Genomic DNA, 16,470 nt, shown 5'->3' with positions numbered 1-16,470 from the left:
ATAATTAATTAATATTTAAAAAAAAAACAGTAATGACTTTTTTTTTTTTTTTGATTAAATTTAGGAATTGAATTGATTATTTCACTCGTTTAACATTTAAATAAACATAAGACAATAAAAAATATTTGATATACTATTTCAATTTATCGCTACTAATAAATGGTAAAAACACAACAGTTGTGATCGTGAAAATTTTCCGTATTTTAAATTTTGATACGGTTGCGGTTTTACTTTTAGTACACGATCGCGACTTCCTAACTTCACAAGATGGATATCGCATGATGTTAATGGATAATACGTTAAGGAATTATTTAATAGATATAGCAACGTTGTTTTCCTTTGTCATCAACAGATAATTAATGGAACTTATTTTCTAAGAAAGCTATAGAATAAATATTTTATTGTTTACTGGAGCATTAATTTTTTTGCGAAAATAATCAAAAAAGTTACGAAAGTGGCACAGATTTGCTTTGAAATTGGCGTAAATTTTACTGATTTGGGGGCATTTTTCGTAAACTTGAGCCTTAAATAGGTCGAATTCTGAATATTGGTCGACCCCAGCGGTTCTGAGAAAAAAAGTATCGACCTATATTCCCGAAATTACGGTAAGTAGTTCTCGAGAAAAAGATTTTAAAAAGATTTTATTATTTTTTCACTAATTCATAATTTATAATCTCCCCTTTGAAGAAGTTATGGCCCTTCATTTGAATAAACTAGACCCTGCATTTCTTGAGAAGGAGTTGAAAATTGAAAAGTTCACAGACAGACAGATGCCGGACATAATGTGATCAGAAAAACTCACTTGATGCTCAGGTGAGCTAATAACAATGTTTTCCAAGTTTAATATTTTTTAACTGATAATATTTTTGACTGATTCTGGGACACTAATATTAACTGACCTGGTCGATTTAGTACAACATAGAAGTACATGCCATTAATTCCAATTGAGGGATCATATTTAATTCCCAAGTCAATGTGTTCCTGGATACCAAACCCAAAGTTTCCTGTCTCTGAAAAGTTCACTTTTTTCAACTCATATTCTCTAACCTGCAAAATAAACAATTTTATAAAATCAGCTAAAATAATGTAATAGTAATGTGTATTTTGTTCAGTTATCATAAACAGTATAGAGTGCAAGGAATATATCAGAACTTGGATATCAGGCCAGTTTTCCCAAAATAATGCTGGAGGGCATTTTTCTTTCCCTTTTTATCTCATAAACCAGAAGTCTCTGACGAGACTGCAGCTCTACTGGTTTGTACTTAAAACAAAGAAAGAGAAAAGAGAGTGAATTTGATAGTCACTTTCACCTAATGATCCTAATCTAGTAGTGATTTTTTAAATACATTGTTTAACCAGAATTTTGTCATACAATGTTAGTTTATACATGCCTTCAAGCAAATCACACAAAAATAATATTTAAATATTAATAGTTCCCTCATATGATAGATATAAAAATCGTTCGGTTTATATGAAGAATATAGTAAGTACTGAGGTATCCCCCTAAACAATGACAAACTGTAGCAAAAGACCACCCTTAACCAGAAAAACAACTTCTGAATAATTTTATTTGGATATGACTGCACTTCATAACATTTAGATAATTTTGGTTAAAGGTGGTCTTCATATAATAATTGTTGAAAATTTGTATTTAATTTTTCTTCTCAAAATTATTTTAAGATTCAACAATCTGTCTTAAATTTATCCATCTGATCATAATGACTTCATGGCGTAGTGGTATGATTGCTGGACTGAAGGCATAATAATTGCGAGTTCGAGTCTCACAGTGCAAGTTTCTTATCTTTGCTTTTTATTTGTTTTTTTTTGTCTGTGCATTTTCCTATGTTTTCTTTGATTATTTTATATTAGTTGTATAAATAATGTAAGAGCTATATAATTTAACATTACACCTTGAAAGTATCTCAGGAAAAACAGTCCTAAACTATTTTAATGACCCAAAGTCATGGCTGCTAGCTTGTTTTATTTTTAAAATTTTCTAAAAATCTTGTTTAGAATAAGAGCATTGAACAAGTAGAATGATTGTCATGTAACAAACTTAAAAATTGCAACTATGAGAATATAACACTGGTCCACAAATGATTACATACATGTAGTTTAATCTTGAATTGAAAAGGTACATGTACATGTATCTATAAATAGAAACAGGTGATTTCCTTTTAAATACTTGAGTCGGCCGTGTCATCGGTAAGGCAGCTCTTTTGCAAAGCAATAAATAGATAAATGCTCCTTGATTTAGTCTCTTTTTGTAGCAAGATAAAAATTCGACCACAACTGTAGGAGGAGTCTTTTTAAAAGAATTTTACAAATATTTCAATTTTAGTCATCATGGCAACACCATTATTCAAAATCAAAAAAACAATAAAAGACAATTATATATCATGTCTACTTGCATGCTGCATTATATTAAAATCTGACCAAAACTGTTGGTGGGGTAGCATTTCGAAAGTAATTGGCAGAAATTTCTATTTTTAGTAACCATGGAATCGCTGTTCATTGAAATTAATAAAGTGCCACGCCACAGCATGATACGCCCGTCAAAAAATTACAATTATCTTAAGGCCAGCATTTTTTTATTTTTAGGTTTACGAACATCAGAATGAAAAAGTCCCGTAGGAGGAGGAAATAAAAAAAAAAAAAAATTATATTTTGGATACATTATCAACTTTTTTACATTAATTTTTGCTTCTTTTTTTACGCTCTCCTAACAGGCTTCTTGCCACTGGGCACATAAGGGTTACAAAGGGGAAAATACAACCTTTAATTGTTTATTTCATCATCTACCAGTTGGGGGCAGTGATATAAATGTTTTGATGTTGGACAAAATACAGATTTTTTTTAAAAAATCAATTTTTTTAAATCTCTTTTAATATATCTTCATTTTTGTTTTTAATGTGTTTTAGGTAGAAATTATTCTAAAATATTAATATACTCGAGACCTATAAAAGTAATAATTCCTTTCATAAAACAGACAGGGAGTATTCCCAAGGAGTATTGAGTAGGGTGGAATTTTTTTTCAGTTAAGTGTAAAATAATTTTTCTGGCTGCCATAAACGATACTACATGCCTGTATATATTTTTAGGTCACCTGAGTAACTCAGGTGACTATTGCTATCCGTTTTCGTCCGTCGTCGTGTGTCGTGCGTCGTGTGTTAACATTTGAACATTTTCAGCTTCTTCTCTGAAACCACTGAACCAATTTCAACCAAATTTGGTACACAGCATCTATGGGTGGAGGGGAACAAAATTGTGAATTTCATGGTCCCCACCTCCCCTGGGGCCTGAGGGGTGGGACCAAAACCACTAAAATTAATGAAATCTTTAAAAATCTTCTTCTTTACTTCTGGACATCAAGCAGGCAAACTATTGGCATGAATGTAATGAGCATTGAGTCCTCTACCAAAATTGTGAAATTCATGGCCCCAGGGTCAGGGGTTCTAGTGTTAGGGTGGGGCTCTATAGATTATAAAGTGAAAATGCATTATTTCTTTGAAAATCTTCTTCTCTGCTCCTGGGTATTAAATGCACTAACTAAGCACATAGTTATGATGAGCAAGATGGCCTCTTCCAGATTTGTGAATTTCATGGCCCCAGGGTTCAGGGGTTCTGGTGTTAGGGCAGGGCTCTATAGATTATATAGTGAAAATGCATTATTTCTTTGAAAATCTTCTTCTCTGCTCCTGGGCATTTAATAAACAAATTAAGCACATAGTTATGATGAGCAAGAGTGCCTCTTCCAGATTTGTGAATTTTATGGCCCCAGGGTCAGGGGTTCTGGTGTTAGGGCGGGGCTCTATAGATAATATAGTGAAAATGCATTATTTCTTTGAAAATCTTCTTCTCTGCTCCTGGGTATTAAATACACTAACTAAGCACATAGTTATGATGAGCAAGAGTGCCTCTTCCAGATTTGTGAATTTTATGGCCCCAGGGTCAGGGGTTCTGGTGTTAGGGCGGGGCTCTATAGATTATATAGTGAAAATGCATTATTTCTTTGAAAATCTTCTTCTCTGCTCCTGGGTATTTAATAAACAAATTAAGCACATAGTTATGATGAGCAAGAGTGCCTCTTCCAGATTTGTGAATTTTATGGCCCCAGGGTCAGGGGTTCTGGTTTTAGGGCGGGGCTCCATAGTAGGGGTGGGACGATATACCGATACACCGATACATATCGATATTTTCCTCTAAGATACGGTTTAAGATACAAGCATTCAAATATCGGTACGAAACGATACACGAACGACCTATCCAAAAATTGAAAATGAAAGTACATGTCCTTGGAAAATGGCGGCTTGTACGAAGCGAAGAGATGATGATGATATTGAAAACATTATGTAGAACTAATAAGTCTTTGATTAGGGGTAAAACGTTTTCACTTTTAAGCAGCGTCGGAAGATTGGACAAGAAAAGTTCAGTATGTAAAGCGTGCTATTCACAGAAAGTAACGTTTCCAGAATATTTGATATTTAATATATTATTAACTGATAGTCCATCTTTTTTGTAATCTCAACTAGGCTACAGACTTTCAGCAATTGATTATAATTAAATCTGATGTTTTTTAAATGAAATTTTAGTCAGTTTGATGAACTACACAACTGTTTGTAAACAACTTGTTTATAGAAATTTGGTAACAATAATATGGACATGTATTATTGTTTTTGTAAAGTTTTAGTCAATAAAATTGATGAACTTCAAGTATTAATTTCAAAGCACACATGATTTTATATAGTCTAAGAATAATTTGTTGATTTAATGTCAAGACAAAAAAAAAATGAAATAAAATACTAATTCTTTTGCATAGTTTTATAATTTATCATGTAACAGTTGATTTAATGTCAAGACAGAAAATGAAATAAAATACTTTTTAAAAATAGTTTTATAAATAATTTATCATAATATCGAGATACGTATCGTATCGTGCTAATATATCGAGATACGTATCGTATCGCAAGATCTGTGTATCGTCCCACCCCTACTCCATAGATAATATAATGAAAATGCATTATTTCTTTGAAAACCTTCTTCTCTGCTCCTGGGTATTAGATAAACTAACTAAGCACATAGTTATGATGAGCAAGAGTACCTTTTAATTTTATGGCCCCAGGGTCAGGGGTTCTGGTGTTAGGGCCGGGCTCTATAGATTATATAGTGAAAATGCATTATTTCTTTGAAAATCTTCTTCTCTGCTCCTGGGTATTAGATAAACTAACTAAGCTCATAGTTATGATGAGCAAGAGTGCCTCTTCCAGATTTGTGAATTTTATGGCCCCAGGGTCAGGGGTTCTGGTGTTAGGGCGGGGCTCTATAGATTATATAGTGAAAATGCATTATTTCTTTGAAAATCTTCTTCTCTGCTCCTGGGTATTAAATACACTAACTAAGCACATAGTTATGATGAGCAAGAGTGCCTCTTCCAAAATTGTGAATTTTTTGGCCCCAGGGTCAGGGGTTCTGGTGTTAGGGCCGGGCTCTATAGATTATATAGTGAAAATGCATTATTTCTTTGAAAATCTTCTTCTCTGCTCCTGGGTATTAGATAAACTAACTAAGCACATAGTTATGATGAGCAAGAGTGCCTCTTCCAGATTTGTGAATTTTATGGCCCCAGGGTCAGGGGTTCTGGTGTTAGGGCGGGGCTCTAAAGATAATATAGTGAAAATGCATTATTTCTTTGAAAATCTTCTTCTCTGCTCCTGGGTATTAAATACACTAAATAAGCACATAGTTATGATGAGCAAGAGTGCCTCTTCCAGATTTGTGAATTTTATGGCCCCAGGGTCAGGGGTTCTGGTGTTAGGGCGAGGCTCTATTGATTATATAGTAAAAATACATCTATTCTTTGTAAATATTTTTCTTTGCTTCTGGGTTTTAAGCCAATGATCCAAGTATATATATATTTATGATGAAGAAAGGTGCATCTAGCAAAGTGGTTTTTAATGCCCCCAGGGTCAAAGGGGGGGGGGGTGGTTACATAGCCTGAAAATAAATTAATGCTTTGAAATCTGCTCTTTGGTATTAATCAACCATTTTATGATAAAATTTGCAAAATTTTGAAATATATGGCCCTGGGTCAGTGGTTCCTTTGGGGTGAGGTGCACAACTGGTTATAAAGTGGAAGTGCATTTTCTCTTTGTTACTCTGATCTACCTCTGGGTATTAAGTAAATAGAGTAAGCATGCTAAGTTAATAATTATGATAAGCAATGGTGCCTCTTTCAAAATTGTAAACTGTGAATTTCATGGCCTCCGGTTTAAACACGAACCAAATTTAATTGTTTGAAAGTTGTTGCACAATACTCAGGTGACCTATAAGGCCCGTGGGCCTCTTGTTATATTCTTGTTTTTAAATAGTTGAAATATTTTATTTCTTTAGGCTATTGTTTATTTCTTGCTCAAATGGACTTAACTTCTCCCATAGTTTTATTCATTACATCTGATGCATAAGCGACCCTTTCCTGAAGAATGATGCTAAGACTGTAAGCTATGACAGAAACCTAAACAATGTCTCTGACAATAGCTACCATGGGCAGTTTTAAACCTGTAGGAGGAAAATAATTTACAATTACAGACAGTTACTTTTGAATACAGATACATAACTATCTCACCAACATGTCACTTTGCAACAAAGTCGTCAGCACTTTATTGTTCTCTGAACGGGTGAAACGTTTTGAATGGCACTCCTATCGATAAATATTTACATTAAACCAAGGTTTAGTGCTGCTATGGACTTGACACAAATCTCCCTTCATTACCCGCCATGTTCATTTAAAACCGGAAGTACGAGTTCGTAAATTTGAAATCTCGATCCCAATTTGACATCGGAAAGAAAACATTCTGTTTTTCTCAATTTTATTTTTTTCTGAAAATTAAAAAACTTGAGCGGCGGGTTTGTAAACCTAAAAATAAAAAAATGCTGGCGTAAACAGTTTAGAGTGCAAGAAAATAATGTCAACCTTGATTCTAAGATTTCCATCATTTTCCATTCCTTACAATATTTGTTTATCTATCCCTTGTGCTGTGGGCATCAATTATAACAAATATTACATCATTGATAGATTTCTATTTCGGTTGTGTTAGACTTTGTCAAATGCCCATCACATTAAACAATATCAAATTAGCCTTAACAACTTATCTATACCAAATTAATTTTGAAAATAAAGGCTGGCCATCAAATGACATATGCTATAAACTGACCACCAGTTCTTCTGTCTAATTCCCAAACGATATAGATAAGACTGCTTGTTCAGAGATGATTGAGTCAGCTAGCCTTCCTACATTGAACTCATTAATTAATCTTTGACTGGATGCTTGTCTACTCATTACTCCCAAGATATTAATGGATCTGCACTTCTAACCCTAAAACACTTTTAAAACATATAATTTAATTCTGATTGTTACGATGTATTTGATTGGATAAAAAATTATTTTATATCGTATAAAATGGGTTGCCTACGTCACAATGACTTGCGTCAAAAACGTATCAATCCACCTGACGTTACATTTAAATTTTGTACAAATTGAAGTCAATTTGTTAGAACAGTCATATTTATTTCTTATAAATATCAAATGAATGAAAATTAAATTATAAGCAATGAATTTAATAGCTACCCATTTTATACAGTATAAACTGGGTTGGAACAGTTTATGCTTAATTATAAACTGCAAATAAACCGCTTTGCGGTTTATAAAGCGTAAACTGCCCCAACCCAGTTTATACCGTATAAAATGGGTAGCCATTAAATTCATTCCTTAAATAAAATACTCAATGATATTTTTTTTTAGATTTAAGGTCAGACAGGTTTCATATTTAATTCATATGGACAAGTAGGCATGCTGATTCAACCCCACCCCATAAAATTAGTTTTTAAATTAATTAATATTATATAATATCAGATTATCAGTTTATTATGCAATATCAAATTAGTTTTCGTCAAATTCATTTTAAAACTTAGGCTAGCCAACAAGAGCTATTTTCAATCCAACAGGCTGGCTGCCCATTTACCCAATTCCCAAAGGGGTATAGATAACACCGATGCTATACCAGTTAGCTCCTCACACTAATCTAATTAATTTCTCTCTAATTTGACATGCAAATTTCTGCTATCAAAATTCTTCTTGACCAGTGTTTGATAAATATGCCCATGGGACAAACTGAATTCCTCTCATTAACACCGATATTTGCTACAGCTAGATCATGCTGTAAAATATATGATGAAAAAATAAGTTTTAACTTGATTTAACACTTTTTAATATGGATACAACTATATTTTTTAAATTTTTTAGGATTAAAAATCAGATCAAAGGTGTAGGAGGAATAGTATTTTCAAAGTATTTTGCAGAAATTTCTATTTTTAGTAACCACGTCAACATTGCTTATCAAAATCAAAAACTGATAGAGTTATGTATCTTAGTGTAGTCTACTTGTGTGCCATATTGTACTGAAATGATAGTGAAATCAGATCAAAAGTGGAAGGAATAGCATTTTGAAAAATTGTTTACAGACAGACAGACAGCTAGGCAGCTAGAGGGACGGATGATGGACGCAATACTATCGCATAAACTCTTTTTGTCTCTGACCAGTAGAGCTAAAAACAGATGCAGGAATGATTTTTTCTTTTTATTTCAAAACTAGCAACTTTTAATCAACAGTGCTTCAATATTGACTGTAGAAATCAAAATAATTTTCTCCTGCATCTCCTACATGCCGATGATTTGAAACGCCGGCATCCTAAAAACCAGACATACCGTAAATCTGGAAATTTTTACGTCGATTTATTTTTGCGAATTTGGGTCAAAAAGCTATTGATTAATTTTAACGCTTCAAATTTTTGCGAATTGTCACTGGTGCTAAAAATAACCAGAAGTCTCTGTCGAGACTGAAGCTCTACTGTTTTGAACTTATAGCAAAGGAAGAGAAAAGTACTTAAGCAGCTGGGATTTGAAACTAAATAGAATAATGATCGTTGATAAAGTCTCTTTATGTTCTTAGTGTAGTCTACTTGTGTGCCAAGTTATACTGAAATCAGACCAAAACTGTAGGAGGAGTAGCATTTTGAAACAATTTTACAGAAATTTCTATTTTTAGTAACCACGGCAACACCGTTCATCAAAATTAAAATTCGATATACAGAATTATGTATCTTAGTGTATTCTACTTATGTGCCAAGTTATATTGAAATCAGACCAAAACTGTAGGAGGAGTAGCATTTTGAAAGAATTTTACAGATATTTCTATTTTTAGTAACCACGGCAACACCGTTCATCGAAATCAAAAACCGATAAACAGAATTATGTATCTTAGTGTATTCTACTTGTGTGCCAAGTTATAATGAAATCAAACCAAAACTGTAGGAGGAGTAGCATTTTGAAAGAATTTCACAGAAATTTCTATTTTTAGTAACCACGGCAACACCGTTCATCAAAATCAAAAACCGATATACAGAGCTATGTATCTTAGTGTATTCTACTTGTTTGCCAAGTAATACTGAAATCAGACCAAAACTGTAGGAGGAGTAGCATTTTGAAAGAATTTCACAGAAATTTCTATTTTTAGTAACCACGGCAACACCGTTCATGGAAATCAAAAACCGATACACAGAATTATGTATCTTAGTGTAGTCTACTTGTGTGCCAAGTTATAATGAAATCAAACCAAAACTGTAGGAGGAGTAGCATTTTGAAAGAATTTCACAGAAATTTCTATTTTTAGTAACCACGGCAACACCGTTCATGGAAATCAAAAACCGATACACAGAATTATGTATCTTAGTGTAGTCTACTTGTGTGCCAAGTTATATTGAAATTAGACCAAAACACTAGGAGGAGTAGCATTTTGAAAAATTGTTTACAGACAGACGGACAGACAGACAGACAGACAGACGGACAGACGGACGGACGCCGGACGCATTACTATCGCATAAGCTCTTCTGGTCTCTGACCAGTAGAGCTAAAAATCACTTAAGATTTTCATATCAGTTTATATATCTATGTTTCAATTTAGTATGCACAGTTAGGATACCACGAATATATACTCGCAACGTGGCAAGAAATTGCAGAATCGCTCCAAAACAATTTTGAAAATAAAAATACAAAAGGATGTGCACTGAAAATAACTTCTTAATCAATGATTATAACCATTTAGGAATTTGTGTAAGCCTTTTTACCTAAAATATAATTTAAATAAAGAACAACAAAATATAATTAATTTTCTCAACGTTTGGTTTTTTCTCACCTAAAATTTACACGCCGTATTTACATTTGGAACTCTCTAGTAAAAGCACCGAGTTCGAGTTATCATCCGTTTTGATACATGGGTGGATAAAATAACTGTTTCAGTGCTTGTCAAATCATCGGACGATATAATGAGGGCAATTTACACGCACGGGTAATTAGCTTGTAATTACAGTAGTATAAAGAGGTTTCTTTTTAAAAATGACCAGTGCTTACCGACGCCTATTCAATGAGTTAAAAATAGATACCAACTTTCAGAAAAAATCTTTACATGTTGATTTATTTTTAAGAAAAATATTTTTGCGAATGCATTGCACGCGCAAATTTGCTAAAAAATTATCTACAGTAAAAATTTCCAGATTTACGGTATATGTTAAACTTATAGAACCCAACACTTTTAGTGATGCATCTGGTCTATTGCTTACATAACACAACTAATCTAAGTGTGTTTCAGCACAATAAATATGCAATACAATATGATTGTATTACACATCAAATTTATGTCTTTGGTTTACCCACACTAAATGAAATTGCAAATCTTGCTGACATTTTGATCCAAGTTCCAAGGCTGAGGGAGCCGTCTTTGATAGCTTTATTAAGTTCTAGCATGGAACAACCTTCGGAAACACCACTATGTATTGGAAGTATTACAATCATTCCCTTATGAATTTGCACTGAAATTAATGCCATCATGATCAAACTTACTCTTGATGCATTAACCTGTTAATTCAACAGCCATATTTGTGATTTTTAACTAGGCAAATTAGTCTGGATCATCTTGATGTTTGTTAAATGTTTTACTGATTCTAAAATGCAGTCAAAATGCAGTCGGGAAATCAGGATTTTATTTTCAGCCCTGCACGTGCACATCAGAGAAATTTTATTTTATTCAGTAAAATGTAGAAAGCAGGCAGACCAAAATTAAAATTGTTTTACAAGTGTTGTTATGAGCCAATTAAGAGATTTCTTAATAAATATTTTACAGAAGATTGAAAATTTGACTTAAGTCTGTTTCATGATCCTGGGGCCAGGTCAACCTTGATACAAACTTTTAAATGATTTTTTCATTCCTTATATATTTGATGTGCATCTCCTATGTGATCACTGATGAGGTAATTAGAACAAATAATACAACATATATTTCTTAACTGATTTGACCTTTAGAAGTGCCCAACTTTTGTAAACATGGGAGGTGATATCCTAATGTATGCTGCTTGTCGAACAGAAAATTATGGGTTTTTTTTCATTACATTATCAGCAGCCCCACTAAATGAACATCTTACCACAAATTTCAAAATTTTGAAAGAGGCGTCCTTGCTTAATATACTGATGTAGTAATTTTGTTCTACCTAATAAAGAGGAAAGAAAAATATCTTTAAAGAATTTATGCTTGCATCTATCATGTGCAAAGTTTTTTACAGTCTTTGACTACATGCCGATAGGGCAAGTGAAAGTATAAAATATGGTTAATGGTAGCCCAAACAAAATTTTACTAGCCCAACTCAAGAGTAATTACAAGAAATGAACAAATGAAGTTTTAGTAGGTGCAATCCCATTTGCATTTCTGATCTAATTCAATATGATCACTAAACGTTCAAAATCAGCTTTGTATAATTGTTTTAAACATTTGGCTGCATAAGTCAATGGTGTGACATGCACACATCTTCAAATAAAAATACTTCAGTAAGATTATGAAAATTTAACTATGTATCAAAGTCTTAGAACATTTGATATCACAAATATTTATTACCTTTTTATTTATAAGAAAATAAGGGGCATTTCGGTGATTCATAAGGGAATTTTGGTGATTCGTAGTACCGGTGTATTCAAGCCATGGTCGGATTTCCAGCAATTTTGTTGACACTTTGATTCTTCATACTTTTTTTTGCATTAAACTTTTTTTCTTCTGTAAGAGCCGTCCTTTTCATGGATTTCATTAATTTTATCAGAATATCCAAATTGTGAGTTAAATATTTTGTAACTCACAAAAATTTTCGAGTATTTTTTAATTATAAATTTCACCCGAAAAAAATATCCATTTCAACCCAGACTTTGTCTTGCTCTCTTTAGTTACTGTGTATTAATCTTCCAAGTTTAAATGAACAAGCATGTGCCATGTCCCATGATCATGTAGAAAATTACAAATTCTTAAAAAGATGGATTAGACAGCTGTTTATTTTTAAAAGCTTTCATTTTAAACATGTTAAAATTGCGAGTTGTCTTTTGAAAATGCAAATTCATTATTTTGGTACTCGCAACTGTTTGCGAGTTGTAATTTTAGGGTGTTTTTACCCCCTGAGGCCATCTTTAAAAGAATGTTTGTTTGGAATTGCCGCCTGGGGGTTTTCAGACCCAGGAGGGAGGGAGGGATTTTTTTTTTTTTTTTTATTTTTTTTTTTTTACAAATTGAAGCTAAATGATAAAAAATAAAATCTCAATGAACAGTGGTTATTTCCATTTATTATCCACTTTCTTTTATTTATTAATATTATTTGGTCCGATTTGAAAAAAAAGATGTACACAGAATGATACTCAAATATTAATCTCATTTAGATGTTAAGATCTGATCATTTATTAATACTACTAGTAGTTATATTTCAGCATCAAACTTCTAGTTTATTATAAGAATCTTTATTAAACAATACTTTTATTAAGTCTATTTTGTAGTATTTCTCTTTGAAATTTAAGACAACGCTTGCAAACAGTTTAAACCACACAAAATTTCTAAGGAATAGTTGGGATGTTTTGTGGAAAACCGGGAGGGGGTGCTTGGTACTTTCTCAAGTTTTCACCATGCATCAGTTTTAACATTACGTTGCAAAGACTTGTCATACTGACAGATAACATTTTTCCTTTAGTATTTGGGATAAAACGTTTCTGATCCATGTAATTTTTTTAAGTGGGAACTGAACGATCATTTTTTTTCCCAACATGACGGACTTAACTTATCAAGTTCAATGAGCAATCTATTATAATAGCTCTTTCCAGGTATCGATGTATCATTCCATTTAATTTTTTATTCACCTTTTATTTTTAAAGAGATGCATAAATGTTCTGCTCTTCAACACAACGCTTGAATGTTTCCAACATGGTCTGACATTTTGGCGACTTTTATTTTGTCAAATCGCCACCTATAATCGCTATATCATAAATACTACGAAGAAAGCGTTTTATTGACCCGAGTTGTTAAATTTATGTGAGCTCAAACCCGACTTTATAAAGCTATTTCGACGAACGAACTAACTTGTACTAAACATTGTAAGATGATAAAACGATAAAAAAAACCATTGTTAATATTTTGCCAATAAAATTTTTTGAGCGGGGGGTATTTTAATGAGGCAGGCGGCAATTCCAAACAAACTATAATTTTATTCTGGCCTGAGAGTAGTTTGATTTACCTTTATTAAAGGATGTTCTGTATTAAGTTTTATTGAAAATGGCCCAGTGATACTAGTGGCGATCAACAGCTAAATTTCAATGACATCACGTTTCAGGCTATCCATTTTTTAAAACCATAAGTTCACTTAACTTTTAAAATTTTTAAACAAAACACCTACCTTGAGTCCTCTTTCCAGAATTTCTTCAGCTTTAGCACCTCTTACTGTGCAATGTACAGCTATTTTTTCATTTCTTCTAATCCCAAAAGATCTGACAGTATAGCGGGCTGAAAGATGGAGGCATATACAGAAGACTCATTGAAAAGTAGCCTGAACACAGATAAGACATTATGAAATTAAAATTAAAACAAATTTTTAAATTAAATTATGCAAATTTCAAAGAATGATTATGTCAATCTAACCACTTCAAGGATGTTTTCCCCCAACAAAGTAAGAACTGAAATAAATATGCCCATAATCCCCTGCTCCCTGCAGACCCAATGTAGTTACACATGCTGTCCAAGTTTCCAATTTAATATTGGTTTACCCTTTCTTTTTATAAATTAATAAGTGTTTAAAGGTATTACATATAACTAGACAGGTACGTTTACATGTATATCTTCTATCTATTCATAATAGGTGTGAACAACCTTAGACAAGCAAAGGTGTTTTAAAGGTGTCTATGGTCTATCCCACTTCAAAATGAGATAGCCCTATAGCCTATTTTATCTTCCTGGTTAGTTTCCCACATTGATGGGTGAAACAATATGAGACCCTTTTTTCCAGAGCAGTAGTATACCAATTTGGCTGCATCAATAAAATAAAAATATGCACTTTTTTCCCTAGAACCTAACCTTTTGAGAAGACGGGCTGTTGTCCAGTTAGTTGTTCTAACACCTTTGAGGCTCGTGTAAGTCTGTCACCAGATTCACCAACACAAATGTTTAAACAGAGCTTTGAAATCTTAAGCTCACGCATCACATTATGCTTCTTCTCTTTCTTCTTGCCTTTGTCCTACCAAACATTAAACAAAAATTGTCACCATATATATATCAACTAGAAATAAAATGCACATGGGCATTTTAAAATGAAGTTCAAATATTGTCATATCTTCCTTTCAAGCTTTATCATGTTTATCATCATTTTCAGTATTAAAAAAAAAGCCTTTAAATTGTAAACTTTAAGCTTTATTATACATGTTGTAATGTTGTCATTCGTTCCTCTCTCAGACACCTCTGCAATGGGCTCACGTCAAGATTTTTGACGTAACGTATAAAACGTGATAGTTGCAGGATTGTTTCAAATTAAATTAACAGTTCTTGATTGATTTAGTGAATATATATCTCAAAACTTAGACATAAGCATAGAAATTGAATTATAATGAATTAAAACAAATGCACTATTTCTTTGTGTTTATCACTGTGATATACGCAAGCCAACGACAGAGATGAATGTATGAGCCGATGGTAAAGAGTGTTAAATACCAAGGTACTGAAGCTAGTGTTGAATAATCGGGAAAATTTCATAATCGATAATCGGTCAAAATCGGAGAATCTTAATCGATCAATGATCAACTTAATCAGTAATTAAAATTTCAAATACAAAATTCCATTTCTTTATAGCATTTATCATTTATGTAACAAACTAAAAATAAAATTTCATCAAGTTTTTTTTAAAGACAACTTTTTGTCTTATAATTAACAAAGAAACAGAAAAAAAATTACATATTTGCTCATAAAAACTAAAAAAGTTTGTCATGACATCAGATTTTGCATTCCCTAGTTAGAATAACCTAACTGTGTCTCCGTATAAGCCCTCACCACAGTTAGAATACGTCCCATATACTTGCAATGTAGCAAATCGGAGTGGATCCGCTCCAAAATGATTTTGAAGAATATAAACGGATTTGCAAAGGAAACAACTTCCAAATTAATTGCTTATGACTTTTATCCCAAAAAATAATCCATATAAAGACGACAATCCAATTAAAGTTCTCCACGTTTTCTCTTGCTTCAAATTTACCTGCCATGTTTACATTCGGAACTTTCTAGATTGTATGAGTACGAGTTATTGCCCGTGTTTGTTTCGCTACATTACAAATACATGGAACAAATTCCATCGTTGAACCCGGTCCATAGGACAACATCATTTTAACGATAGAACGGTCTATCTATGCACAGGGGTTCAAAAATCCTCAAGCCCGACGTCCCGGACTAACAAATTTTATTCCGGCTCGGCATTTAATATTCGCCAAAGTCCTGACTTGGCTATGTTTCTTGTTTATCTTTTTTTATAAATTAAAAATATGATCGTAGAGATAAAAATAAAGCAAATTCTCAAATGTATTAAGGATAAATGTGTGTTTGTGGGCGTTAAAATACCCATAAAACATTACGAACTTTTCGAAAATACAATCAGTCTTTTTATTTTCCGTTGCGGTTAGACTCTTGCTTTTACGCAATTCCTCATGTTTCCTCCTATATGACAAATGGCAATGAGTTTCTTAAATTTCGGTTTTAGCTGTGACTTACAGCACATTCTAATTTCTGTTTATTGTAACAGATAGTTTATTCAGTAGTGAGTATTTGTAAAAGTTAATGTGATGTACCAAATCTATCAGTCTGGTATTGTGTTGAAATACTCATGTCTGATTATATACGACAGTTTATGGAGGAAAAATAAAACATATATTAATACATATAGTCTTTATTTATTCAATGCAACAAATGAAAATAAATTATAAGTTACATAAATTTAATGATGTATAGGTAAATATGGACTCTGAAATTTCTTCCTCGGACTTGCCTAAAATTTACTCTTCAAGTCCTGGACTTGACCATGCAGGG

At 32.6% G+C, this 16,470-nt stretch overlaps 1 protein-coding gene across 1 annotated transcript in view; it reads right to left on the bottom strand.

The window, feature by feature from the left end:
* Positions 1-825: 825 nt before the first annotated feature.
* LOC134265828 (large ribosomal subunit protein uL5-like) overlaps positions 826-16,470 on the bottom strand; it is a 22,170-nt gene continuing 6,525 nt past the window's right edge. The window contains exons 2-4 of the mRNA XM_062748051.1: positions 14,479-14,638; positions 13,805-13,911; positions 826-1,047 (exon numbers count right to left, since the gene is read on the bottom strand). Of these exons, the coding sequence (XP_062604035.1) occupies positions 841-1,047; positions 13,805-13,911; positions 14,479-14,638 (474 nt within the window). The 3' untranslated portion in view covers positions 826-840. The remainder of the gene's footprint in view (positions 1,048-13,804; positions 13,912-14,478; positions 14,639-16,470) is intronic.

Source organism: Saccostrea cucullata, unplaced genomic scaffold (genome assembly GCF_032062105.1).
Source record: "Saccostrea cucullata isolate Sc308-1 unplaced genomic scaffold, CSIRO_AGI_Scuc_v1 ctg703, whole genome shotgun sequence".
Taxonomy (NCBI): domain Eukaryota; kingdom Metazoa; phylum Mollusca; class Bivalvia; order Ostreida; family Ostreidae; genus Saccostrea; species Saccostrea cuccullata.
This window is presented reverse-complemented; position numbering and strand designations above follow the sequence as displayed.